Source organism: Sciurus vulgaris (genome assembly GCF_902686455.1).
Source record: "Sciurus vulgaris genome assembly, chromosome: 4".
NCBI classification, from domain to species: Eukaryota; Metazoa; Chordata; class Mammalia; order Rodentia; family Sciuridae; genus Sciurus; species Sciurus vulgaris.
In genome coordinates, this window is record NC_136464.1 from 41,506,367 (window position 1) to 41,530,273 (window position 23,907).

The following is a 23,907-nucleotide window of genomic DNA, read 5'->3' on the forward strand; positions in this document are numbered from 1 at the left end:
GTTGAACCCAGGGACACTCGATTACTGAGCCACATTCCCAGCCCTATTTTGTATTTTATTTAGAGAGAGGGTCTCACCGAGTTGCTTAGCGCCTCGTTTTTGCTGAGGCTGGCTTTGAACTCCTGCCCCAACCTTCCGAGCCGCTGGAATTACAGGTGTGTGCCACCCCGCCAGGCTCAAAAGAAGAAAAAGAAAAGAGAAAAACAAACAAACAAACAAACATATATATATATATAGTCTCCTCTCCTCCCTAATCCAGGGCACCTCCGCGCAGTTCCTGATTTTTGCTCTTTTTGCTTGCATTTCTCACCCGATTCCATCTAAGAAGCAGATGTTTAAAAGACAAATATTCTGTGGTCTGCTGACAAACAAAGATCTCAGTGGCACTTTGGAGGAAAGCCCACGTCCTCAGCCAGGCGCAAGCACCAACTCTTCCCCGCAGTCCTCCGAGTCGTGTCCCTCCAAGTGCAGTCAGTCAACCTGACCTTCCAAAGAATCGCATCCCCACCCACCGCCCCGCTACGCTCCAGCCTTCAAAGGCTCCAGGACGGAACATCCCTTCGCTCTTTGCTTGGATAATGACTCATCCTTCAGTTTTTAGCTGATATGTCTGAGGTCCTTCCGACCTGGACCTGCAGGTCCTCCTGGACTCCGCGGTCCCAGGTGGCTGCCGCAGTCGGTCCTTTTCTCGTGGCCCCAGAGGCATTCAGTCCAGGTAGGGAACTAGCCCGGGGATGAAGCACCCAAGCTCAGCGCGCCCCCAGCACTCAGGTGCACGCAGTGGGCTCTGTCTCCCCCTGGCGGTAGCAGTTCTGTCCCTCTCGCCCCTCCAGCAGGCCTAGCGAGGCGTGGCGCAGTCTCTCCAGCCCGCTCCTCGCCCTGCGCTTGCCGCCACACCCTTGGCATTGCTCGAGAAATCAGAGAATCCCAACGGCCACAACCTGGAGAAAGCAAGCCGGCCACTGGGTGCAGGGCTACCCACACGTGCCTCGCCAGCCTCAGCCCCACCCCTTTCGGTTTCCTGGCGGTAACCAGATGGGATCTCTGGTCAGAGACACCCGGGTGCATATCTCACCTCCTCCGCTTTACTGTGACTTTTATTTCTTTTATCAACTTTAACTCCCCCTACATGCAAAGCATTATTCCATGTACTGGGCATTGGGTGGGGTGGGGGAAGCGCAGAATATTAGATAGACAGTTAGAAGGAAACAACGCAGGGAAGTGGGATAGAGAGGGGTTGTAAGTAATTTGAGGTTGAGTGCTCTGGGAAGGTTTCCCTGAGATGGGCCTGTGAATAAAAACGAGAAGCCGGGGGCGTTGATGAGCGCCTGAAAATCCCAGCTACTCGGGAGGCAGAGGCAGGAAGATCGCAAGTTCGAGGCCAACCTCAGAAATTTAGCAGGTCCTGTCTCAAAAAATAAAAAGGGCTGGGGAGGTAGCTCAATGCCAGAGTACCCCTGAGTTCAACTTCCAGAGCCATAATAAATACATTTTTTTTAAAAAAAACGTGAAAAAATGCAGGTGTCTGGGTGAGCCTTCCGGGGAGTGGAAAAGGCATGTGCAAAGTTGTCCAGGGGTACAAATTAACAGACGAGGGAGCTGGAGGCAGAAGAGGGAGGAGGTTGGGGTGGGTGAGGCCAGAGTAGAAAACTTTTGAAGACGTGGGCTTTTTCTCTGCTTGAGGTGGGAAGCTGGAGATTCTCAGAAGAGGAGCTACAGGATGTGACACACCTTGTGTTTCACTGGTTGTCATTGTTGAGAAGAGACTGCAAGGGACAAGGTGGAACTGGAAGATCAGCTAGGGACTATGGCAAGGAGGGAGAGGGAGGAGAGACCGCGTTGGTGGTGGAGGGGTGAGATGGAGCTGGATTCCTGGTCTGTGTAATAGCTACAGGGAACAGAATTTGCTGTTGGATTGGAGGTGGGGTTTGAGGGACAGGATATCTCCAGGGTTTTTGACCTAAGTCCCTTGGATGGCTTAGGCTGCAGGAGAAGCAGGTTTGGGGTGGGGAGAGGTGCAGCTCCCTTTTGGACCCGCGGGGTTACAGGTGAGTATTCCACCTCCAAGTGGGAATGATGGTTAGAGGCTGATTGCATAAACAAGGAATTCAAGGAAGGCAAAACTGGAATTCAAGATTGGAGGGTCATGAAGAATATATTTGTGTGTGTGTGTGTGTGTGTGTGTGTGTGTGTGTGTGTGCCCGTGCGCGCAAGGGATTGAATTCATAGGCACTTGGCCACTGAGCCACATACCCAGACCTATTTTGTATTTAGAGACAGGGTCTCACTGACTTGCTTAGCGCCTCATTTTTGCTGAGGCTGGCTTTGAAGAATGTATCTTAAAGTGCGGGACCTCAAGCAAATCCTCCAGAGAGTGTCTGAGAAAGGGTGTGTGCCTGTCGAAGAGGCTGGAAGAGCCGAGGGCCAAGGCTGGGAGAGGGGGAGGCGCACCCTAAAGTCAAGCCAAGAGGAAAAAGAATGGTCAGCGGCACCAAATGCAGCTAGAAAGACAAGAGGAAGATTGAAAGGTTTTAGCAAATTGGAGGGTTTTAGTGACTGACGGAACACGTTGGGTGAATGGTGGGGGTTAAGCTTGACTGGTGTGGGATCAAGAAGGAATGGGAAGCCAGGCGCCATGATGCTCCCCTGTAATAATCCCAGAGACTTGCGAGGCTGAGGCAGGAGAATTGGAAATTTAAAGCCCGAGTCAGCAATTTAGTGAGGCCCTAAGCAACTTAGTGAGAGCTTGTTTCAAAATTTAAAAAATAAACAAATCAAAAGGGAATCCCTGGTGTGGGGGGGAGAGAATATGAATATGAAGGGAGGGATTCCAGATCCAGCAGAGAGATGAACTTGCTAATCCTGGAGAACTGATGGAACTAGGTCTTGGGTGGAGGAGAGCTTGATTTTCTGGGAGCATGTGCGGTTACCCCTGCAGCAGGAGAGAGGTGGCAGATCACATGCACACAGATGCAGCCAGGAGCCAGTTTTTTTTTTTTTTTTTTTTCCTCTTAAACTTGTGAACTGTAAAATATTTACCAAAAAGTGCATAAATACCACATATGCATATTTGGTATATATACTAATATACCATTTTATGAATGAATAAAGTAGGTAACTATATAACCTGTCACCTCAGTTAAAAAAAAAAAAAAAGAAAAAGGACATTGTTAACATCCCCCAATCTTCTCAGTGATCCTTTCCAATTCAATCCTTTCTTTCTTCTTTAGATGGAACCCACTGGCTTCACTGATAATATTTTTAAAAAAATAGTTTTACCATCCAAATGGATTTCTAAACTTTTGGCTATTATTTAACTTCGTTTGAATGGACACCTACTGCATAGAATTTTTTGCTTTGCTTTATATTGTTTTTTGTCTTCTTTTGTTCGGCACTGTGTTTGTGAACATCATTCATGCTTTCCGTAGTTTTAGCACATCCTTTTCATGGCTGCATAGTGTTCCATTGCAAGAACAAATCACAAATTGGGATTGATGGAAAATGACTTTCTCACAGCATGGTGGTTTTATAGCAACTGGTTTCCCAAGAGCAAACCTCACAGGAAATCTAAGTAAAAGTTGTAGGGCTTCTGCTGATCTGTTCTTGATTGTCCCAGATGTGTTCTTGTGATCAAGCAAGTCACTAGGACAACCCTGGTCCAAGGGAAAGGGAATTAGTTTCCATCTTTCAATGAGAGGAGTGCAAATAATTTTTTGGTCATCTTTTGTCTTCTACAGTTCTGTAGCTTTTTGTATTGATTTGTGGGAGTTCTTTATACTCTATTAGTCTATAGTCAGCTACGTATTTTGGAAATATTCCATCGTGGGTTTGATCTTACCCTCTTCATGTCTTTTTCCCTTTAGTGGTTAATGCTTTTTGAATCTTGTTTAAGAAGATTTCCTCTCCATTAAGGTCATGGAAATATACTCTTGAAAACTTCCTAACTTTCTAATCTTCTAAGGCTTTCTAACTTTGTCTTTTCTATTTAGGTCTTTAATCCACCTGGAATTTAGTGTGTGGTGTGAAGTAGGGATCCAATTTGATTTTTTCCCCATATGGATATCTAAGTGCCATTTGTTAAGAAGAATGTAATTTCCCCTCTGCTCTGCAGTGCCATTTCTTATGGATGATAAATGTCTGTGTCCTTTCTGGGCACTCCATTCTATTTCATTGTATTTTTCCAGCATTGTGTCAATACTACCCTGTCTGAATTTCTTTTGCATTATATCGATCGTTCTTTATATCGATAAGTCTTTGTATATTGTTCTTCCCTTAATGTCTTAGCTATCTTGGTCCTTTATGCTTCTATACATTTCTTTTCTTTTTTTTCAGTGTTGGGGATTGAACCCAGGGGTACTCTATACTGAGTTACATCCCCAACCCTTTTTATTTTATTTTGAGTGAAAGTCTCAGGAAGTTGCTGAGATTGGGCTTGAACTTGCAATCCTCCTGCCTTGAGTAGCTGGGATTACAGACCTGTGCCACCACATCCAGCTCTCTACGAGTTTTCGAACCACTTGACAAACTGCACGAAAATGTATGTTGAGATTTTGATTGTGATTGACATCTATACCATATTTACTCTTCCCATATTTATTCATAGTCTTTCTCTCTATCTACCTAGGTATTCTTTAATACTTCTCAGCCAAATTTTATAGTTTTCTCCATACAGATTTATCTTCCATGTATTTTTATATTTTTTGATGCTACCATAAATACTATCTCTTTTCTTCCTTCAACCTATTACAATATGGAAATATCATGGACTGATTAATGTTAAACCAACTTTCTTTACTAGAATAAATAAAATTTGGTCACAATGAATTGCATATTATACTATATATATATATCTTTATATTTTATTTATATTTGTTTTACTTGTTGGCAAATGTCTAGTTCAGAATTTTTGCACTTACTTCCCCCAAGGTGATTGGCTAGAAATTTTCATTTATTTAATGTCTCTGTCAAGTTTCAGTATTAAGGTTATACTGGCTTCACACACAGGTTGGGCTATGTCTTCCTTTTTCTAGTCTCTTGAAGTTTTGTGTAATTATTTCTTACTTCAGTGTTAGGTGGAATTCACCAATGAAGCCATCTGGGTCTGGAGGATTTACATTTCTTTAGTAATTACAAGTTTCCAGATTTTCAATTTCTTCTAGTATGTTTTGATAAATTATATTTTGGAAAGAAATTTATTTAATTTTTAAATTTAATTTCATCTGAACTCTCATGTATATATTCATGTTTTCTCATTAGTTATAATGTCTGTAGGATCCTTATTAAAACTTCTGTTTTTCTTGGTTATTTTTGTTCTGTCTCTCTTTCTCTCTTTTTCTCTCCCTCTCTCTCCCATTTTGACCAGTATAGCTACAGACTTTCAACTTTGTTAGTCATTTCAAAGAAATAACTTTTGACTTTTTGTTATAATCCTTCTATTGTATGTATTATAAGTTTATTTTATATTTATATTATTAAATATAATATAATATATATGATGTAATAGATATTATATTGTATATAATATAATTAAATAAATATATAATATAATTAAATATATTCTAATACATATATTTTATTATATGCATTAGAAGCCATATTTATCATATATAATATATTTATTATATTTTATTCATAGGTATTATACATTTATTTCATATTTTATTAATTTATACATGCTATTTTCTTTAGTCTAGTTTATGGTGTTTTCCCCCCCTAATATCTGAAATGAACAGTTTCTCATTAATTTTCTGCCTTCTTTTCCTTCAGAACTACAAGGGTGGTGGTCTCAGAGCAGCTGAACTACTTAGAGGGAAGCACAAGTTTTGATATGTAATATGAAATTTTTGTTATTATCCTGTTCTAAATATTTTCTAATTTTCTATTGTCATTTCTTTTTGTTCACTGGATTGTTTAGAAAAGTGTTTCTTCATTTCCAAATATATGAAGATATTCTAATTATCCTTTTACTATCAATTACCACATTCATCATTGTTGCTGGAAACAGTGTTTAACACTGTTTCAACTAGGCATGGTCTTTTTGTAAATGTTCACCTATACTTGAAAAGAATGTATAAATCTACTCTTGTTGGGTGCAAAATTCTATATGTGTCCAATAGATCGAATGTGATAAAATACTGTACTAATTGTTCATTTCTTCACTGAATTGTGACTGCTTTTGACTATTTGTCCTATTTATACTGATTGAAAATCAATCACTATGATTTTGGATTTGTTTATCTCTTTTTGTAAACATACATTTTACGCTTTTTTTTTTTTTTTTTTTTGGTACCAGGGATTGAACTCAGAGGTAATTAAACATCAAGCCACATCCTCAGCCCTTTTTAAATTTTTTTGTTTTGAGACAGAGTCTCACTAAATTCCTTAGGGCCTTGCTAAGTTGCTGAGGCTGACTTTGAAATTTTGATCCTCCTGCCTCAGCCTCCTGAGTTACTGGGATTACAGGCATGTCCTACAACACCCAGCTAGGCTTTATGTATTTTGAGACTATGTTATTAAGTGCATACAAATATAAAATTGTCATGTCTCCTTGGTAAATCAAACCTTTTATTGTCATATATCATATATATTTATATACATATATATAAAATTTATTTTTCTGAGTTTTTTTTTTTACCAGCTGAAGATTGATCCCAGGGCCTTGTGCATGCTAGGTCTATTTTCCTGATATTTTGATGTAGCCACATTAGTTCTTTTTTGATTAATGTTCACATAGTGCACAACTCTTATTCCTTTTTCTCTCAATTTTTCCTTGTATTTACATTTTAAAATTTATTTTTTAAACAACATTTAGTTGGATTTCAAAAACTCCTGTTTGCTGTCATTTGCCATTCAACTAAAAACATTTACTTCTCTTATATGTCATATACTTACAAATGTATTTGTGTTTTAAAAATACAGTTCTATTATGTGCTATTTGCCACCTGTTCTGTTTCTTTTTTTCTCACTTTCTTGGGTGTAACTATATTTTATCATACCACTTATCTCATAAGTTATCCTGTCTCTTTAACTTCCCTCAAAATTAAAATCTGTGTACTTAACTTTACCAAAGTCTGTCAGTCAGCACTTCTGCCATTGTCTTATGTTTCAATTCTGATTTTTTTTTAACTCCATAGACGTTACTCTTGTGTATAGGTCCCTCCATCTGGGATTACATTCCTTTTGCCTGAAATATCTCCTTTAGCATTTTCTTTAGTGAATATTTGCTTCTAAATGAACTCTCTTTTTGTTTGCCTGAAAAAACAATTTTTATTTCATCTTCATTCTTAGAAGATATTTTTTTCCCTCCATCTGGAATTCTAGAGTAGAAATATTCTTTTGGCTCTTTGAAGGCATCATTCCATTGTCTCTTGCTTTTTGATGTGTGTGATGCTGAGACGTCAACTGTCAGTCTAAGACATCTATCTTTTTTCTCCATCTGCTTCTGTGATTTTCCTGTGTCTTTGGTTTTCTGATGTTTCACTGTGATATGCCCAAGTATGAATTTCCTACTGACTAAGAGTTCCAAGGGCTTAGTGGATGGGGTTCAGGAGTTGGGGAGGCCTGGAGATGAGATCCGTTATGGTTTGGCTATGAGGACGTTCTCACAAAGCTCCTGTGTTAATGCAGGAATAGTCAGAGGTAAAACGATTAGATCATGAGACCTATAACCTAATCTGTCCGTCCTGGTTTGAATGGACTGGCTGGGTGGTAGGTGGTAGGTAGGTGGGGTGTGGCTGGGGGCATGCCCTGGAAGGGTGCATCTTCCCTGGGCCCCTTCCTCTTGCTCTCTCTGCTCCCTGGCTACCATGGGTGGGGCAGGTCCTGTCTGACACGCCCGTCCACTGTGATGTTTTGCCTCACCTTTGGATCCAAAGCAATGGAGTAAGCTGACTATGGACTGAACCTCTGAAACTGAGCTAAAATAAACTTTTCCTCCTCTACCTAATCTTGTCAGGTATTTTGGTCACAGCAATGAAAAGCTGACGGATAGAGAATCAGACTAGAATATGCATAGCTTGTAGGGGGCTGATCTGGGATTCCATATCTTCGAGCTTATTTGCTCTGAATCTATGTGTTCATCCAGTAAACATTAATGGAATACCTAGTAGGTACTGAACCGTATCCTGGGTGGTGGGGGCACAAAGATGAGCCTCAGCTTTTGGGGTCCTTCCAGTTCAGTGGGGAGACGGATATGGAAACAGGTGTGATGGTAGGTGCTATAGCCATAGCTGCACTTCTGAGTGGTTGGGGATGTGGGTCACAGAGACTTCCTGGTTGGTGGAGCTTGGACTTTATCTTACCAGCTGAGTACATTTTCACTGGATCATGCAGGAGAGGAGGCATTCCTAGGAGAGGGAACAGCTGAACAAGGGCTGGGCAGTGGGGAATTTCATGGTTCATTAGTGTTGCTAAATTGTTTGCTTTGGGAGATTGGGAGTCCTCTGCAGGGCCAGTTCTGACCAGTGACCTTTGGTGCTAGTGACTAGAGACAGTGGGGAGGGCAGGGGAACAGCCACCTCCTCTTGTTCCTGCGTGTCTGGTTTCCTCCATCAGCAGGCATCACGTCTGCCCAGTTCACCTGAATTCACGTCTTCCATGCTGTTAGGACTAGTTTGAGTAGGTGACTGGACCAACCAGGCATGGTGGTGGACCAACCAACCCATCCACTAAGCCCTTGGAACTCTTAGTCAGTAGGAAATTCATACTTGGGCATATCACAGTGAAACATCAGAAAACCAAAGACACAGGAAAATCACAGAAGCAGATGGAGAAAAAAGATAGATGTCTTAGACTGACAGTTGACGTCTCAGCATCACACACATCAAAAAGCAAGATTACAGAGCCTACTATGGCTCTGTGCTTTTTGATTGGTGCAGTTCCCAGGGAGGGGGCATTCCTGGGCGACAGTCCTGCAGATGTTCACCGCAGCTTAGAAGCTGACGCTGGTTCTGCAGGCAGAAGAGCTAGTCCAGGGTTCATTTTATTTTATTTTTATTTAAATACCATAAAATGCATATGACAAAATTTACTGTCTTAGCCACTTTTTAAAAAAAATATTTTTTATTTAGCAGTGTAATACATGTAGGCCAAACAATATTTACAGCTTATATTACAACCACCAGGATCAATTTCCTAAGGACAACAATTTTTTTTTATTGTAAACAAATGGGATATATGCTGTTTCTCTGTTTGTACATGGCGTAAAGGCATACCATTTGTGTAATCATAAATTTACATAGGGTAATGTTTGATTCATTGTTATTTTTTCCCTTCCCCCACCCCTCCCACCCCTCTTTTCCCTCTATACAGTCCCTCCTTCCTCCATTCTTGCCCCCCTCCCTAACCCTAACTCTAACCCTAACACTAACCCTTCCCTCCCCCCATTATGTGTCATCATCCACCTATTAGCGGTATCATTCGTTCTTTAGTTTTTTTGAGATTGGCTTATCTCGCTTAGCATGATATTCTCCAATTTCATCCATTTGCCTGCAAATGCATCATTTTATCATTCTTTATGGCTGAGTAATATTCTATTGTGTATATATATATATACCACAGTTTCTTTATCCATTCATCAATTGAAGGGCATCTAGGTTGGTTCCACAATCTGGCTATTGTGAATTGAGCAGCTATGAACATTGATGTGGCTGTATCTCTGTAGTATGCTGATTTTAAGTCCTTTGGGTATAGGCCAAGGAGTGGGATAGCTGGGTCAAATGGTGGTTCCATTCCAAGTTTTCTGAGGAATCTCGACACTGCTTTCCAGAGTGGCTGCACTAATTTGCAGCCCCAACAGCAATGTATGAGTGTACCTTTCTCCCCACATCCTCGCCAACACCTGTTGTTGCTTGTATTCTTGATAATTGCCATTCTAATTGGGGTGAGATGAAATCTTAGGGTGGTTTTGATTTGCATTTCTCTTATTACTAGAGATATTGAATATTTTTCCATATGTTTGTTGATTGCTTGTAGATCTTCTTCTGTGAAGTGTCTATTCATTTCCTTAGCCCATTTGTCTATTGGGTTATTTGCATTCTTGGTGTAGAGTTTTTTGAGTTCTTTATAGATTCTGGAGATTAGTGCTCTATCTGAAGTATGATTGGCAAAGATTTTCTCCCACTCTGTAGGCTCTTTCTTCGCATTGCTGATAGTTTCCTTTGCTGAGAGAAAGCTATTTAGTTTGAATCTATTCCAATTATTGATTCTTGCTTTTATTTCTTGTGCTATGGGAGTCCTGTTAAGGAAGTCTGGTCCTAAACCGACATGTTGAAGATCTGGACCTACTTTTTCTTCTATAATCTGCAGGGTCTCTGGTCTGATTCCAAGGTCCTTAATCCATTTTGAGTTTAGTTTCGTGCATGGTGAGAGATATGGGTTTAGTTTCATTCTGTTGCATATGGATTTCCAATTCTCCCAGCACCATTTGTTGAAGAAGCTATCTTTTCTCCATTGCATATTTTTGGCCCCTTTGTCTAGTATGAGAAAATGGTATTTATTTGGGTTTGTGTCCGTGTCCTCTATTCTGTACCATTGATCTACCTTTCTATTTTGGTACCAATACCATGCCGTTTTTGTTACTATTGCTTTGTAATAGAGTTGAAGATCTGGTATTGTGATACCCACTGTTTCACTCTTCCTGCTAAGGATTGCTTTAGCTATTCTGGGTTTCTTATTCTTCCAGATGAATTTCATAATTGCTTGCTCTATTTCTGTAAGGTACATCATTGGGATTTTAATTGGAATTGCATTGAATCTGTATAGCACTTTAGGTAGTATGGCCATTTTGACAATATTAATTCTTCCTATCCAAGAACATGGGAGATCTTTCCATCTTCTAAGGTTTTCTTTAATTTCTTTCTTTAGTGTTCTGTAGTTCTCATGGTAAAGGTCTTTCACCTCTTTTGTGAGATTGATACCCAAGTATTTTATTTTTTTCGAGGCTATCGTGAATGGGGTAGTTTTCCTAATTATTCTTTCCAAAGATTCATCACTTATGTATAAAAATGCATTAGATTTATGTGCATTGATCTTATATCCCGCTACTTTACTGAATTCACTTATGAGTTCTAAAAGTTTTCTGGTGGAATTTCCTGGTTCCTCTATGTCTTAGCCACTTTTATTTGAACAATTTAGTGACATTAAGTACATTTACATTGCTGAATAGTGCCACCATAACAACCATCTGTCTCCAGAATCTTTTCATTTTCCCAAACTGAAACTCTCTCCCCATTAAACAACCACCACCAATCTACCCCTGTCTCTAGAAATTGAACAAGTACTTTATCTGAGTGAATCATACACTCACTATCTTTTTGTAAGTTGCTTGTTTTACCTAGCATAATGTCCTTAAGGCTCATCCATGTTGCAGTATGTGTCAGAATGTCCTCCCTTTTCAAGACTGAATAATGTTCCATTGTATGTATAGATGGAATTTTGTTTATCCATTCAAGTATCGATGGGGACTTGGGTGGCTTACACTTTTTGGTTGTCGCGAATAGAGGTAGAACAGAGATAGAACCATCTCTTTGAAGTCCTGCTTTCGTTTCTTTTGGATATATACCCAGTTTTGAGATTGCTGGGTCATGGGGTAGTTCTAGTTTTAATTTTTTTGAGGAATTCCATGCTGTTTTCAATAGCCGCTGTCCCTTTTTACCTTCCCAGCGATAGTCAACAAGGGTTCCAGTTTCTTCTCATGCTCCTCAGCACTTATTTTTTCATTTACTTTTTCATTTTTGAGGGTAGCCCTTTTCCTGGATGAGAGATAGTATCTCATTGTGGTTTTGATTTGTATTTCTCTGGTGATGGGTGGTATTAAGCATCTTTTCATGTGCTCATTGGTCACTTGTATATTTTCTTTGGGGAAATATATATTCAAGTCCCCTGCCTCCTTTATAATTTGGGCTTTCTTTTGGGAGCTGTTGTTGAGTTGTAGGAAAGGGTTTTAGGCAGGACTGTCTTAATTTGACCTAAGATTGGAAGAGAGCTGATCTTGAACCTTTGGTAGTAATCAGGATGAGAGGGGAGGAGGCTGATACTGTGAGCTGTCAAGATGGACACTGCGAAGAGCGGGCTTTTCACAAGGACCCAGGCCCATTCAGGTCCTCTTCCTGTTCATGATCTTGGGTGGCCTTGGAAGAGGGCACTCAGCTCACTACTGTGGATTGTGGGATCTACTGAAATCCTGGCCTTTAAAATCTCCCAGGAAAGTCACTAATAGACCATGGGAAACCCATTACCCCCATCACCCATGTGACCCAAGTAGAGAATGTTCGCGATGCGTGCTATAGGACACCTGCCTGCTGTTTTGTAGCAGTGAGCTTGCCCTGGGAGTTGGGCTCTATAAATCCACAGAAAGTGACACCATGTTGGAAAATGTAAAGCTCAATTCCCTCCTGGCCCTTCTGATTGGCAGATTGTTCAGATTCAAGGTTGTGGAGCTCATCAAATTTTGCCACTTACTAGTTGAACAAGTTAAGCAACCTTCCTGTACCTCAGTTTTATCCTCCATAAAATGGAAAAAAGTGTGTTGGGATTTGAATGCGTCTTCCCCAAAGCCATGCTTCAGAATCAAGAATCTGTTCTTAATAAATTGCCTGGTTTCAGATATTTTGTTAGGACAACAGTAAATGGACTGAGTGCCTCCTTTAGGAAGAAATGAATGAAGATTAAATGAGTTAATGAGTACGTAAAATATTAAACAGTGCTCCATTGGTAGAAAATGCTATGTAAAGATTGTTGATTATTGGTGGTGGTATTTTCATTGAGACTAGGCTCTGTCAAACTGAGGCATCTTTAGGATCCATCCTCTGTTCTTGTGGTGGCTGCAGTCTGGTGTCCCCAGGATGCCGGCAGGGGGCAGCATTGCACCACGGCTGCCCCAAGGCGGTTGGTTCAGTTTGGGAAACCGCGCCCGCCCTTGCTGCCGGACTTCGCGCGGTCCAGTACCGCTGGAGAGGGGCCGCCCTTGGAGCCTGTGGACCCTCAACAGGGCATGGGAGCCCTTCCCAGAGTTCTCTCGGGGGTCTGGTGCTCCCCTCCACAACCTACTCCCCGAGACTCTCGAGTACCTGAGTAGCTCTTTTTCGGCCTCTTGAGCATCCTGGGGGTTCTTGACCATGCCCTTGACCCCACCCACAACCCCTCCATCTATGAAATGACGGTAATTGCGCAGCGTCTCGGGGCTTGGCTCAGGCGGGGCTGAGTGAGGGGCTGGAGATGTTGTAACAGACGCCACAATGGCCTTCCTTGGAGATGGGCTTGGCCAGGTGGGTGGACTGACTGGCCCCTGAACGGGTTGACTACAGAAATACCTGGGCGTGAGGGACCCACTGACCCGGGATGCGCGGGTTTCAGCCTGAAGCCGTGGTTGGTTGTGTGGTTCTGAAGAGAGGGCTTATCTGGACTTGAGCTCATACCTGCTCGGTGCTTTCACTTGTGCTGGGCCGCCTCCTGGAATGTCCGCCTCCTGGACTCCCCCCTCCACCCACCATCCCTTTCTCTTTATTTGAACACTGCTTGGTTGTCTCAGAAGTCAGTAATAGCTTTTTAGGTCTCTCAAGGCCTGACATCAACTTCCCTTGGCCTTGCCAGTCCCCAGTGGGGGGCCTGTTCTTGCCTATGCCTATCAAAATGTTGCCTCCCTCACATTAGAACGTGTGTCTCTTATATCCACGACGGCTGTAGGCAGGGAACCAGGGGAGTGGTCCTAGTTTCGTGTGAAGGATGTCTCAGCTCAATGATTCTGGTTCTGAATCTCTCTAGGGTTTCTCTAGCCCTTGGCAGCCCTCTCCCACATTTCCTGAAGGCCCTTGAACACTGGCCAAGGGGGACCCTACCATCACCATCAGTGGTCATACACCTGCAACAGATGATGGCAGGTGCAGGGCGCCTTCCATAGAGGACCTGCCAAAGATCCACAAATGCTGAAGAACGCTCAGTATTCCCAGTGAGAAGGAAATTCACATTAAAAGAATGTTGAGCTACAATTTTCCACTTATCAGAATAAAAAAAAAAAAAAAAAAAGAAATTTATAATGTCTAGTCTTGGTGAAGGTGCAGAAAATGCTTTCATGAATTGCTCATGGGAGTGTAAATTGGTTTAAAAAATAGTTTTGGAGGGCAATTTTGGAAATATATGCTAAAAGACTTAAATTTTGTATAAACTTTGACCCAGTAATTCCAATTCTGGGCATTTATCCTAAGAAAATAATTGCATAAGAGCTGAAAATGCATGGATAAGTACTTTTATAGTAGTGTTGCTTCCAATACTGCCCCCTGAGAAAAAAGTGTCCAACAGCAAGTGACTGGTTGAATCAAGTATGATAGATCCATGGGATAGAACTGTAATCAGCCAGTAAAAATTGTGTTTTCAGGAAACAATTTCATTAAAAATGCTCATTGATTAATTAATGAATCCATTAATTAAACACTTATTGAGTATCTACTGGACGAGTCAGGTATTGTTCTAGGAACTGGAAATAAAATCATAAACAAGATAAATTCTTTCCTTATCAGGCTTACCTTCTCGAAGAAGAAGGAGGCAATAAAGAAGTGAAAAGATAAATGAATTTTAGGTAGTGATACTTTCATCTTTTTCTATACATGAATAGAATGAAGGACAAGAATTATGTCAGTGGTGGTTATTTCTGGTTGGTAGTATCAGTTAGGATTTGTGGTCAGTTAAGAATAACAAAAAATATCACCACAGTAGCTGACAGAGACCCAGCTTCAACTGTGTTTGTGTCTGAGGTTGATAAAGCAACCGAGTGCTCTCCTGTTGTGTAAAGTTGGCTGTTAGTGCTATCCACAGTGACTTCTCGAGGTCATGAGATGGCAGCCTCTCTTCTGGACTTCCTATCTACATTCCAGGTAAGAAGAAGGGACAAGGCAGGAAAACGGTCTTTCTCTTTCTGAGACTCTGATATTTTATTGTCTGGGAGCAGAACTTCAACAATGTCTCATCAGTTGGAAAGAACCACATGGCTGCCCCTGGATGCAGGACCATTGGGGAAAGAACATGGATGTGGTATCATGCATTTTCTGGCATTTTCTAAACCAAACAAAACCAAACATTGAAACAAGCTTTTGAATATAGGAAACAAAGATTTTTTTTTTTTTTAATGTTTTAAGAAACAGAATTGGGGTGGCTTGGCCCATGGGAATGATAAGCAGAGCAAAGGCAGTTGCAGCTAGTCTCAGACACACCTGTTTCTTGGTGTTCTGGTTCCAGAGACCCCTCCCAAGGATCTCTGTCCCCTCTGGTCTTGTAAACTTCGGCAGGTTGGCACAGTCTGGAGAGGACATGGTGAAGTGCAGGCCCATGCATGGCTGCCCCAGTGAGAGCTACTCTCTTGTTGGCCTGCCCTTGCTCTCTCTGTTAGCTGGTCTTGAGGAGGGATGTGTGTGAGGCTGTAATAGGGGTATTTGCAGCCTGGTCCTAGAGAGGGAAGAGCCTTCTTTTTTAAGGGAGCTGGAGCTTGTTCCCAAGGATGGGTTTGAGTCCATACTTCTTCTTTGTGCTTACTTCCTGTGTCTGCTCAGTTAAATTACCACAAATTGGTCCCTTGAAACCACACACATTTATTCTGTCATAGTTTGAAGGCCGGGAGCCTAAAGTCTGGCAGGGCCGTGTTCCCTTCAGCGGTTGTGGGGGAGAATCTGTTCTTGCTTCTTTGAGCTTCTAGAATTCCTTGGCTTGTGGACACATCACTCCAATCTCTGCCTCTGTGGTTGCACAGCCTTCTGTCTGTGTAGTCTCTCTTAGCCTCTCTTTTATAAGACTCATCACAGTTGTGATGGCATTTAGGGTCCATCTGGACAATTGGGACAATTTTCTCATCTCAAGATCCTTAAATCTGTAATTTTTTTTTTTTTCAAATAAGGTTGCAAATTCTAGGAATTAGAATATGAACATCTTTGCGGGAGGCATGTTTTAACCCGTTACACCCAGCAACTTTAAGTCCGGTGACTTTATTGCTCTGAGCCTCAGTGAACTCCTCTATAGAATGAGGATGTGAGGATATGAACTCTGTTCTGACAGGGTCATGTGGGGTCACTGACATGCAGTGAGCAGGTAGCCAGCGAGTGACAGGATGGTGTGTATGCCTCCCATGGTTGAGCCCTGCCCCTCCTTTCTGATCTCTGAGGACTGCTTCTCCCTTCCTCCCGCTTTATCATTAATCTATCCTGACCCTGGAGACAGTTTCAGAGGACCTGAGTGACATGCAGCCTGAAGGCCTTCAATCAACAGATCCTTGTCTCCTTCTTCTCCTTACACTGTCTGTCCCCACAGTGAGGCAGGTGTCTGGTATTTGGCAAGGGTTAGGTATATGCAGGTTCCCTACCTCCTTTGACTTCTTCTACTCCTTCTCTGTGTCCCTACACTAAAACCCTGGCTCTTTCTCTATATTCCAGACAAATTTCTGGGAAATTAGAACTTTGCCCAAGGTTACCCAGTAGTATGTCAGTGGTGAACCCAGCCCCAGGGCAGTCTCCCTGCCTCGTCTGAAGAAGCAATGGGCAGCTCTTGCTCTAAGCTAAGTCTCCAGGAGTATCCCTAGGAGGCAGTACCTACTCTCTTCAGGTTTATGGGGTGCTAAATGCACCACGACACCCAGACAGAGAAAATCAATCACAATTTCATTTCATTGCTGGATAAGAGAAAAGGTTAACAGGCCAGAAAACCTGCCCTTGCAAATGGGCATGTTCATGAGCAGGGTGTTCAGATCTTTTAGGGACTGTGTCTAGCTGGAGGGCCAGGTCTGGAGTGGGGCTATCTGTGGGATGAGCCAGGACTCCTGGCAAATGCAGTTCCCTCTATCCCTGCTCCCTTGGGGGAGTTGGGGCTTTGGCTCTCAGGGGCTGCAGGCCTGGGCTGTGCAGCTCCCAGCCTGCTGTGCAGGTTGATATTCAGACAAAGAGTAGGCTGGATCTGCAGTCTGATGCCCCCCAGGCCCCACTCCACGTGTGTATACCTGCAGCCTCAGGTATCCTCAGGGTGGGGGCAGAGGACTGGCACAGACTATTCTGTGCAGAGCTAGGGTAGAGCAGTCTCCCATGGACCTCTTGGTGGCCAGGGGACAAAGGTCTTTTAATTCTCTGTTTGGACTCCCATTTGTGATTCAGTAGCCGTGTTTTCCCCAGAATGCCCACTGAAGCTGTGGTAGTTGATTAGTCCCTGTCTTCCATGTGGCGACCCCTGGCCTGATCTTAAAGTTGTATCTGGTCACAGAATTTCCCACCAGGATCATTCTGGTAACCACCCTGGCCCCTCTGCCAACTCCTTCACTTCTTTCTGGATTCCCTCTGGCCCCCTTTCCCTGCATCTGCTTCTGTTAGAATGCATACTCCTTTCCTAAATTCAGCTCAGGATCTCAGCTCCACACAGGTTCCACTGTATCTGATGGTGGGTGGCAGGAGTAGTCGGGGGCAGTGGTAGAAGGGGCAGGGGCTCTGTGGTGTTCTGTGTCCTGGGCCAGTAGGGCTGGTGAGGATATGTGGGCCTGAGCTCAGCTCTGGGGGCAGATAGACAGGTTAGGATTCAGATCCCTGCCATTTGGTCCTGCAAGTCACTGGGGAATTGGGTGCTTCCCAAAGTGCAAGATGGGCAGAGTTGCAGGGCCCTGGAGTAGGGAAAAGTAGGGAGAAACCATTCTAGGCTTTGTGCCTGGGAAGCAGGGTATCCAGCAAGCAACCAGGAGTGCACTGGGCCAGCCTTTGGATCCAGGGAGAGCCTTTTAGTGTTGTGGTTTGAACATTTGAATGGCAGCAGTAGAGTCCTTTTTTCTTGCTGTTGGACTCAGAGGACCCTTGTGCAAGGTTGATGGTGGAAGTGGGGTGGGACACAGGTCTCAGAAACCCTGAGCCTTCTTTGAACGACCTCCTAGATCCAGGCTCCTAGATTGGAGAATCTCTGGTTTAGGAGGCTGTTGAGACACATGCGACCCTAGAAGGCTTGAGACTGAGATGACAGCTCATAAGAGTCCTTTCTGGGACTGGAGTCTTACATCCCCTTTGCTCTCCTTTGGCCTTTGTAACATCTTTGTGCAAATTCTAGTTTGCTTCATTTGACTTTCATAAAGCCCTAAAGAAGAGATGGACCTTGCTAGGGTCCAGTGGGCCAACGCAATACTTGGATGTCAGTGTTAGAGCCCCAGACTGGCTTAACTGTGTGGCCCTGCCACCCATCTCACCAGGAGATCCTGGGTCCCTTAGTTAGAACTCTATGATTCTGGCGGGAAGACATTTTCCCCTCAGATGACTTTTTGAATTAGTCAGTTCGAAGCAGAACGAGCACCCCGTTCTGAGTCTGTCTCCTGACTGAATAATTCAGATAAAGAGAGGCCCCTGCCCTGCGAAGATAAGGTGTTTCTATTTAGGGAGGACACATTGTATGTGATCTCATTCCTCCTCATTGGCATGTGGGGTGTGGTTTTCAATAAGCCAAAGCCCTTTCCCACCTGGGCTTCCAGCCACTACCTCTGTCCTTGGTAGTGCCAGGGAAAGAGTGCAAAAGGGTGTGGGCAGGGGCCAAGCTGGTATAGGTACAGCAGTCTCACTTCCTCCCCTTCCCCCACCCTCAAGAAAACCAAGGACTGAATCAATAGATGCCTGGAATAATAGAATGAGCAATGCCAAAGATTGCCGACTTGGGAAATTTAAAAGTAAAAACCCAAGAGGACTACCAAGAGTAAAAATAAACTAAAAAATACAGCAATATAAAAGAAGGTCAAATAAATATAAGCCGATAAAACACTAAAAATGAGATAAAAGAGGTTGACAAGAGGGGATTAGGAAGACAACGTAGAGAAGGGCAATTAACATTCAACAGATGAGCCAAAGGCAACTACTGAGGGAACACAGGAAACAAGTAATGAATAAGTGTTTTTTTTTAAAATGAAAAACTCAGCGATTTAGGAGTGGAAGGTGGTAGTAGGGCCTTTGGGACTCTGGTCCTGCCACAGGGCAGGTTCCTTGGGGTCCATGGGTATGGCTGAACCTGGCATTCAGGTTCCTTCCCAAATGCTAGCTGACTCCTCTCTAGGGGTTTGACCCTGGCACTGGGGTTGGCTCTCTCACTGTGTACACAGGACAGCAGGTCTTCCATGCCAAACCTGCTAAGAATTTGCCAGGTTGGGCCTTGGTCTCTGCCAGCAGTACCCTTCCTGCAAGCCTGGGACTGAATTGTCTTAGAAATCCCTGGTGGGCTCTGTGCTGGGGAGGGAAGGAGTAATCATGTCTCATCTAGCGGGGCTCTCTAGGAGGGTGGTGATGGTTCTGTGCTATGCCAGGATGATAGGTCTTAGCCTTTCTTTAGTCCAGTTATTGGCTGGGATGAAAAAGAAGGTGATGAAGAAACAAGAGGTTTGCATTTATGGGACGGCAAAGTCTTAAATCACAAGGATTATGACTTCCAAGTGGACCCCTGAAGCCTCTCTCTTTGACCTGACATTTTACCTGCAGTTTCGGTGGCAAATCGCTCACTTCCAGTGGTACTTGAGTGGAGATTCCTGATGGTTGCCCCCTTCTTCAGTTTCCTTGTGCCTTGTGTGTGAAATGGGAATCCCATTTCCTGGGTAAAATGTAAGGTGCTGTGTGCAGTGCCTGCATGTTGTAAGTGCTAAATAAATGTAGATAGAATCGGTAAACTAAAGAGCTCTTTAGAAAAAGCAATCACCCATGATGACTGAACTCTGCAAAAGAAGGATTGATCGACTTAGTTTTGGTTTCTGTGAATACACCTTTGTGTAGTGAGGAGCAAACCAAGAGGACTGAATCCTGGGTCTTCCAACAACTCATCTGTTGCTTTGGACAGCTCATGCCTTTTTATGAGCCTGTCTTCCCCTCTGTGAAAATAGGTGTGCGTTATATGACCCAGAGATTGCAGATTTATCTTCTTCAGCCAGGTATTGCAGTATGGGCAAACTTGTTCATTGAATAGAGTTGCTTCTCCTAGTTTTGGGGGGCCTGGTGTTGAGGAGGGAGTTTTGTAGCCACAATTTCAAGGTTAAAGGGGCTGGGTTGAGCCGGGAACAAAAGCCCCCCAAATAGAGCCAATGCTCCTGGAATCTGATCATTCCAAATTCAGTTGGCAGAGAGGGTCAAAATCGTTCTATATAGAGGTGAGTCTGCATTGATTCCCAGTGGTCTCTGGGCCTGCTTCCTAGAAATGAGAGCCATCCAGAGGGGCCACATGAATGGTATCCAGGGCATTCTAGTCTGGCCAGGCAAATTGGTCTGAGTGGGTGGAGTGTTCTGAGGATCAGCATCAGGGGCTGGGTATCAGAGGATGGAACAAACCCACAAGCTGGAAGCCGAAGGGGAACAGGGTACTTGGGATAGGAGGCCAGCAGGTTCCGGGGAGGCTCTAACTTCAGTTGTGATCCTCAGACCCCAAACCATAGTGACCTCATCATCCAAACCGGAATTCCATAGAAATCTCCCCCAAACGGCGTGCATGGGTTGGTTGTCTTCTCCATACTTGGAAAGGGGTCTCAAGGCTTGTCCCACTGCAATCATTCTACCTCTGCTGGAAAGGAAAACTTCCAACTGGGCACATCACATGCCCACTGTGCCAACACTTGCAGGGACCCAAACAAGAAGACTTCCGGGGGGGGGGGGGGCTCCTGACCCTGTGCCTCTTGACCTCAAGTTTGAGCCCCTAAGGGGTAACCACACCCACGATTTCCAAGGTGAACACAGTTCCCATAGGAACCAAATTGTTACATAATGAAACTCATCCCTTATTTCCCTTCTCCCCACAACTTTTCAGCCAGTGAATGGTGGAATTTTGTAGGAATGAGCATTGAGACATGGAGGGGGGCTTGGAGCAGCTGAGTGATGAGTGCTTTTACCATGTGTTATGGTTTAGATATGAGGTGTCCCCGTGTCCTCTTATGTGTGAGATAATGCAAGAAAGTTTAGAAGTTAAATGAGTTTTGAAAATCTTAACCTAATCAGTGTATGAATCCAATTGAATGGGTCAGTTGGGTGATAACTGCAGGCAGGTAGGATGTGGCTGGAGGAGATGGATAGCTGGGGTATTTATTTTGTTTCTGGTGAACAAGCGCTCTCTCTGCTTCCTAAAGACTATGTTCTGAGCTGCTTTCTTCCACTACACTCTTCTGCTATGATGTTTTGCCTTACCTAGGGCACAGAGCAATGGAGCCAGCTGTTTGTGGACTGAAATCTCTGAAACCTTGAGTGCCAAATAAACTTTTCCTCCTCTAAAATTGTTCATGTCAGGTCTTTTGGTCACAGCAGCAAAAAAGTGACTAAAACACCAAGCAAGTCTCCTAAGACAGATTTTTAGAGGAAGTATATGGGACCACACTCAGCCCCAGCTGTGGGTATTCTCTCTCTTCTGCCTGTTAGCCCCCTTATTCTAGAAGTCACCTTGCCTGCTGATGGGGTTCCTTGCTATATCTGCAGCAGGTTGTTCATGCCATCAGGTTGCCTCTGAGCAACTAAGATGCTTCCTCACAGCTCTCCATGCTTCTACTGGTCCCTTCTGCGGTCTCTTTGCAAACTTTACAAAGTAAAATTTGCCAACGACTACTCTGTGGTTGGTAACTTGGGACACACATACACATTCCACGCAGTTGTTTCTTCCCTTCCTGCCTTGGCTCATTCACCAGTGCCAAATGCCTGGAAGCCTTTCCTTCTTCCTTGGTAACCTCCACTCAGCCTTTAGAACCGTCACCTCTTCCAGGAAGCCATCCTCCCAGGCTGGGTTACAGCCCGGGACTGTGTGGACATAGCTCATTCATAGTCCTGCCCACATCTTTTTATGACTGTTTTCAAGTGTCTGCCTTTCCCACTGCACTGGCAGTTCTGGGTGAGACCAAGCCTGAGCCTTTCCAGACCCCTCACATCCAGCGCACAGACTGACACACAGCTTCTGGCAACTCTCTGACAAGGCTCTGCCAGGCGCTCCGAGACCCAGCTCCCCGGAATCCGGGTCTGGGATGGCTCAGCTGTCTCCCGGAAATCTTGGGTGTGTCACGTGGAGCAGAGTTCAACCCGGACCTGGGAGTCGGGAGTGTGAGCCCGACTTGCCTCCCCCTTGTAGGTTTGATTCCTCAACAGCTTAATGTTATATTTGGCGGTGGCGGGCAAGAGGCACGCACTCGGCGGTGGAGGAAGCCCTGCCATGCTCTGGCCTCTTGGGAGCGGGCTCTCCGCCCAGGCTCGCGCGTGAAGGCTCCGTGCAGGGTCGGTGTCTGAGCCTGCCGGCCTCTTGGAAGGCTCCTCACGTCCAGGCGCCGCGGTCACGGCTGCGCCGGTTTCCGGCCATGAATTGGGCTTCAGAGTCCGAGCCTCCTGCCCGACTCAGGGCTAAGCGCACCGCCCGCGGGGCGGGGGATGGGGACCCGCCGAGGTCCGCGCAGCCTTCCAGGGTTCGAGCCCAAAGCCGGCCCCTTAGACTTAAGGTGCCTGGCTCGGCCCCGCCCCCATCTCTCTCCAGGCTACCGCGTCCGAGGTCCCTCTCCGCGAGGGGTTGTCTGTTGGGGCCAGGGGTATGACTCAAGACGCTAGGCGGCTGAGGTCGTTCAGCACCAGGGCGTTCGGAGTCCCCCCGAGGGCAGTTGGCAATCTTGCCTCCTCCTTTCTCCCGCCCCGGCGAATCCGGGAAGCGAGGCTGGGACCGCTACGTCTCTGCGCTCCGCAGCCCAGATCGGTCTCCACCGCCGTGAGAGCTTCCGATCGTCCCCCAGGCTGGGAGCGCTGAGCACCCGGCGCCCCCTCCGAGCCGCGAGCTAGCGAGCGCGGAGCGGAGAGGCTGAGGCTCCGCAGTCACGTGGTGGAGAGGAGGGCGGAGGGGAGGGAGGCGGAGAGGGAGGGGAGGGGGAGCGGAGCCGAGGGGGAGGGGGAGGGGAGGGGGCGTCCTCCGCAGTTCGCTCCTCGCCGGGGCTCAGACACACAGCTAGCCCGGAGCCGCCGCGCCGGCCCGGCCGCCGCCGCTACCGCCTCTGCCGCCCCCAGAGCCGCTCGAGCCGCGGGAAGCGCCGCCGCTACCGCCGCGGGCCGCCCCCGCCGCGCGGGCCTGGGCTCCGGCTGCCAGCGCCGCCGCAACCGCCACCGGAGCCGGCGCGGGAGCCCAATCGCGCTGGGCTGGGCTGGGCTGGGCTGGGGCGGGCGCAGGGCGCAGGGGCGGGCGCGCGGGGGAAGACGCACGGGCGGGCTCGGCTCTCCCGGGGAGCGGCCCGGGACTGCACCCGGACCGGCGCCTCCCCGCTCCGCGCTGCCCTCGGCCTCGCCCCGGGCCCGGGCGGATGAGCCGCGCGCCCGGGGGACATGGAAGCGCTGACGCTGTGGCTTCTCCCCTGGATATGCCAGTGCGTTACCGTGCGGGCCGACTCCATCATCCACATCGGTGAGCGCGGCGGGCGGCCGGGCCGAGGCTGGGCGGGGGCCCCAACAGAGCTGGGGGTGCGCGGCGTCCAAACTTGGCGGTTCCCGGGGCAGAGGGGCTCGGCAGGCGGTGCTCCCCCAAAGGGCCGCGCCGCGCCGCCCCGCGGAGGAGCTGTGCAGGGGCCGCGCCGAGCTCCCACGGGCTTCTTGATGTTCCCCGGGGTTCCTGTCTCAGCGCGGGGCCCCGCGGCCTCTGCTGACACTTAGGGCCGCAGCTGCAGAAAACACGGGGATGGACGCATGTCGAGACCCGCGACCCTGGTGGGGCCGTCGGCGGGTTGGGCCCTTCAGCGCAGCTCAGAGCAGCCGGGGCCAAGGGGCGGGCTGGGCGGCAGGGGGGTGCTCGCCAAGTTGGCAGGGCAAGATCAAAGAGGCCGGACCGGAACCATGTGTGACTATGGATGGGTGTTGTCAGCGTGTCTCACTGTATGTGCACCTGGTACCGTGCTGGTGTCACTGCGAGAGGGCGTTGGGTGTGTGGGGCCATTCGAACGTG

At 45.9% G+C, this 23,907-nt stretch overlaps 1 protein-coding gene across 3 annotated transcripts in view; it reads left to right on the forward strand.

Moving 5' to 3' along the window:
- The first annotated feature begins 22,913 nt into the window (after positions 1-22,913).
- The window catches only part of GRID1 (glutamate ionotropic receptor delta type subunit 1), a 753,528-nt gene continuing 752,534 nt past the window's right edge, over positions 22,914-23,907 (forward strand). For 2 of the 3 annotated variants that reach the window (XM_079138203.1, XM_079138204.1), the window contains exon 1: positions 22,914-23,373. In XM_079138203.1, the coding sequence (XP_078994329.1) occupies positions 23,295-23,373 (79 nt within the window). In that variant the 5' untranslated portion in view covers positions 22,914-23,294. The remainder of the gene's footprint in view (positions 23,374-23,907) is intronic. The other variant, XM_079138202.1, reaches the window with a different exon arrangement.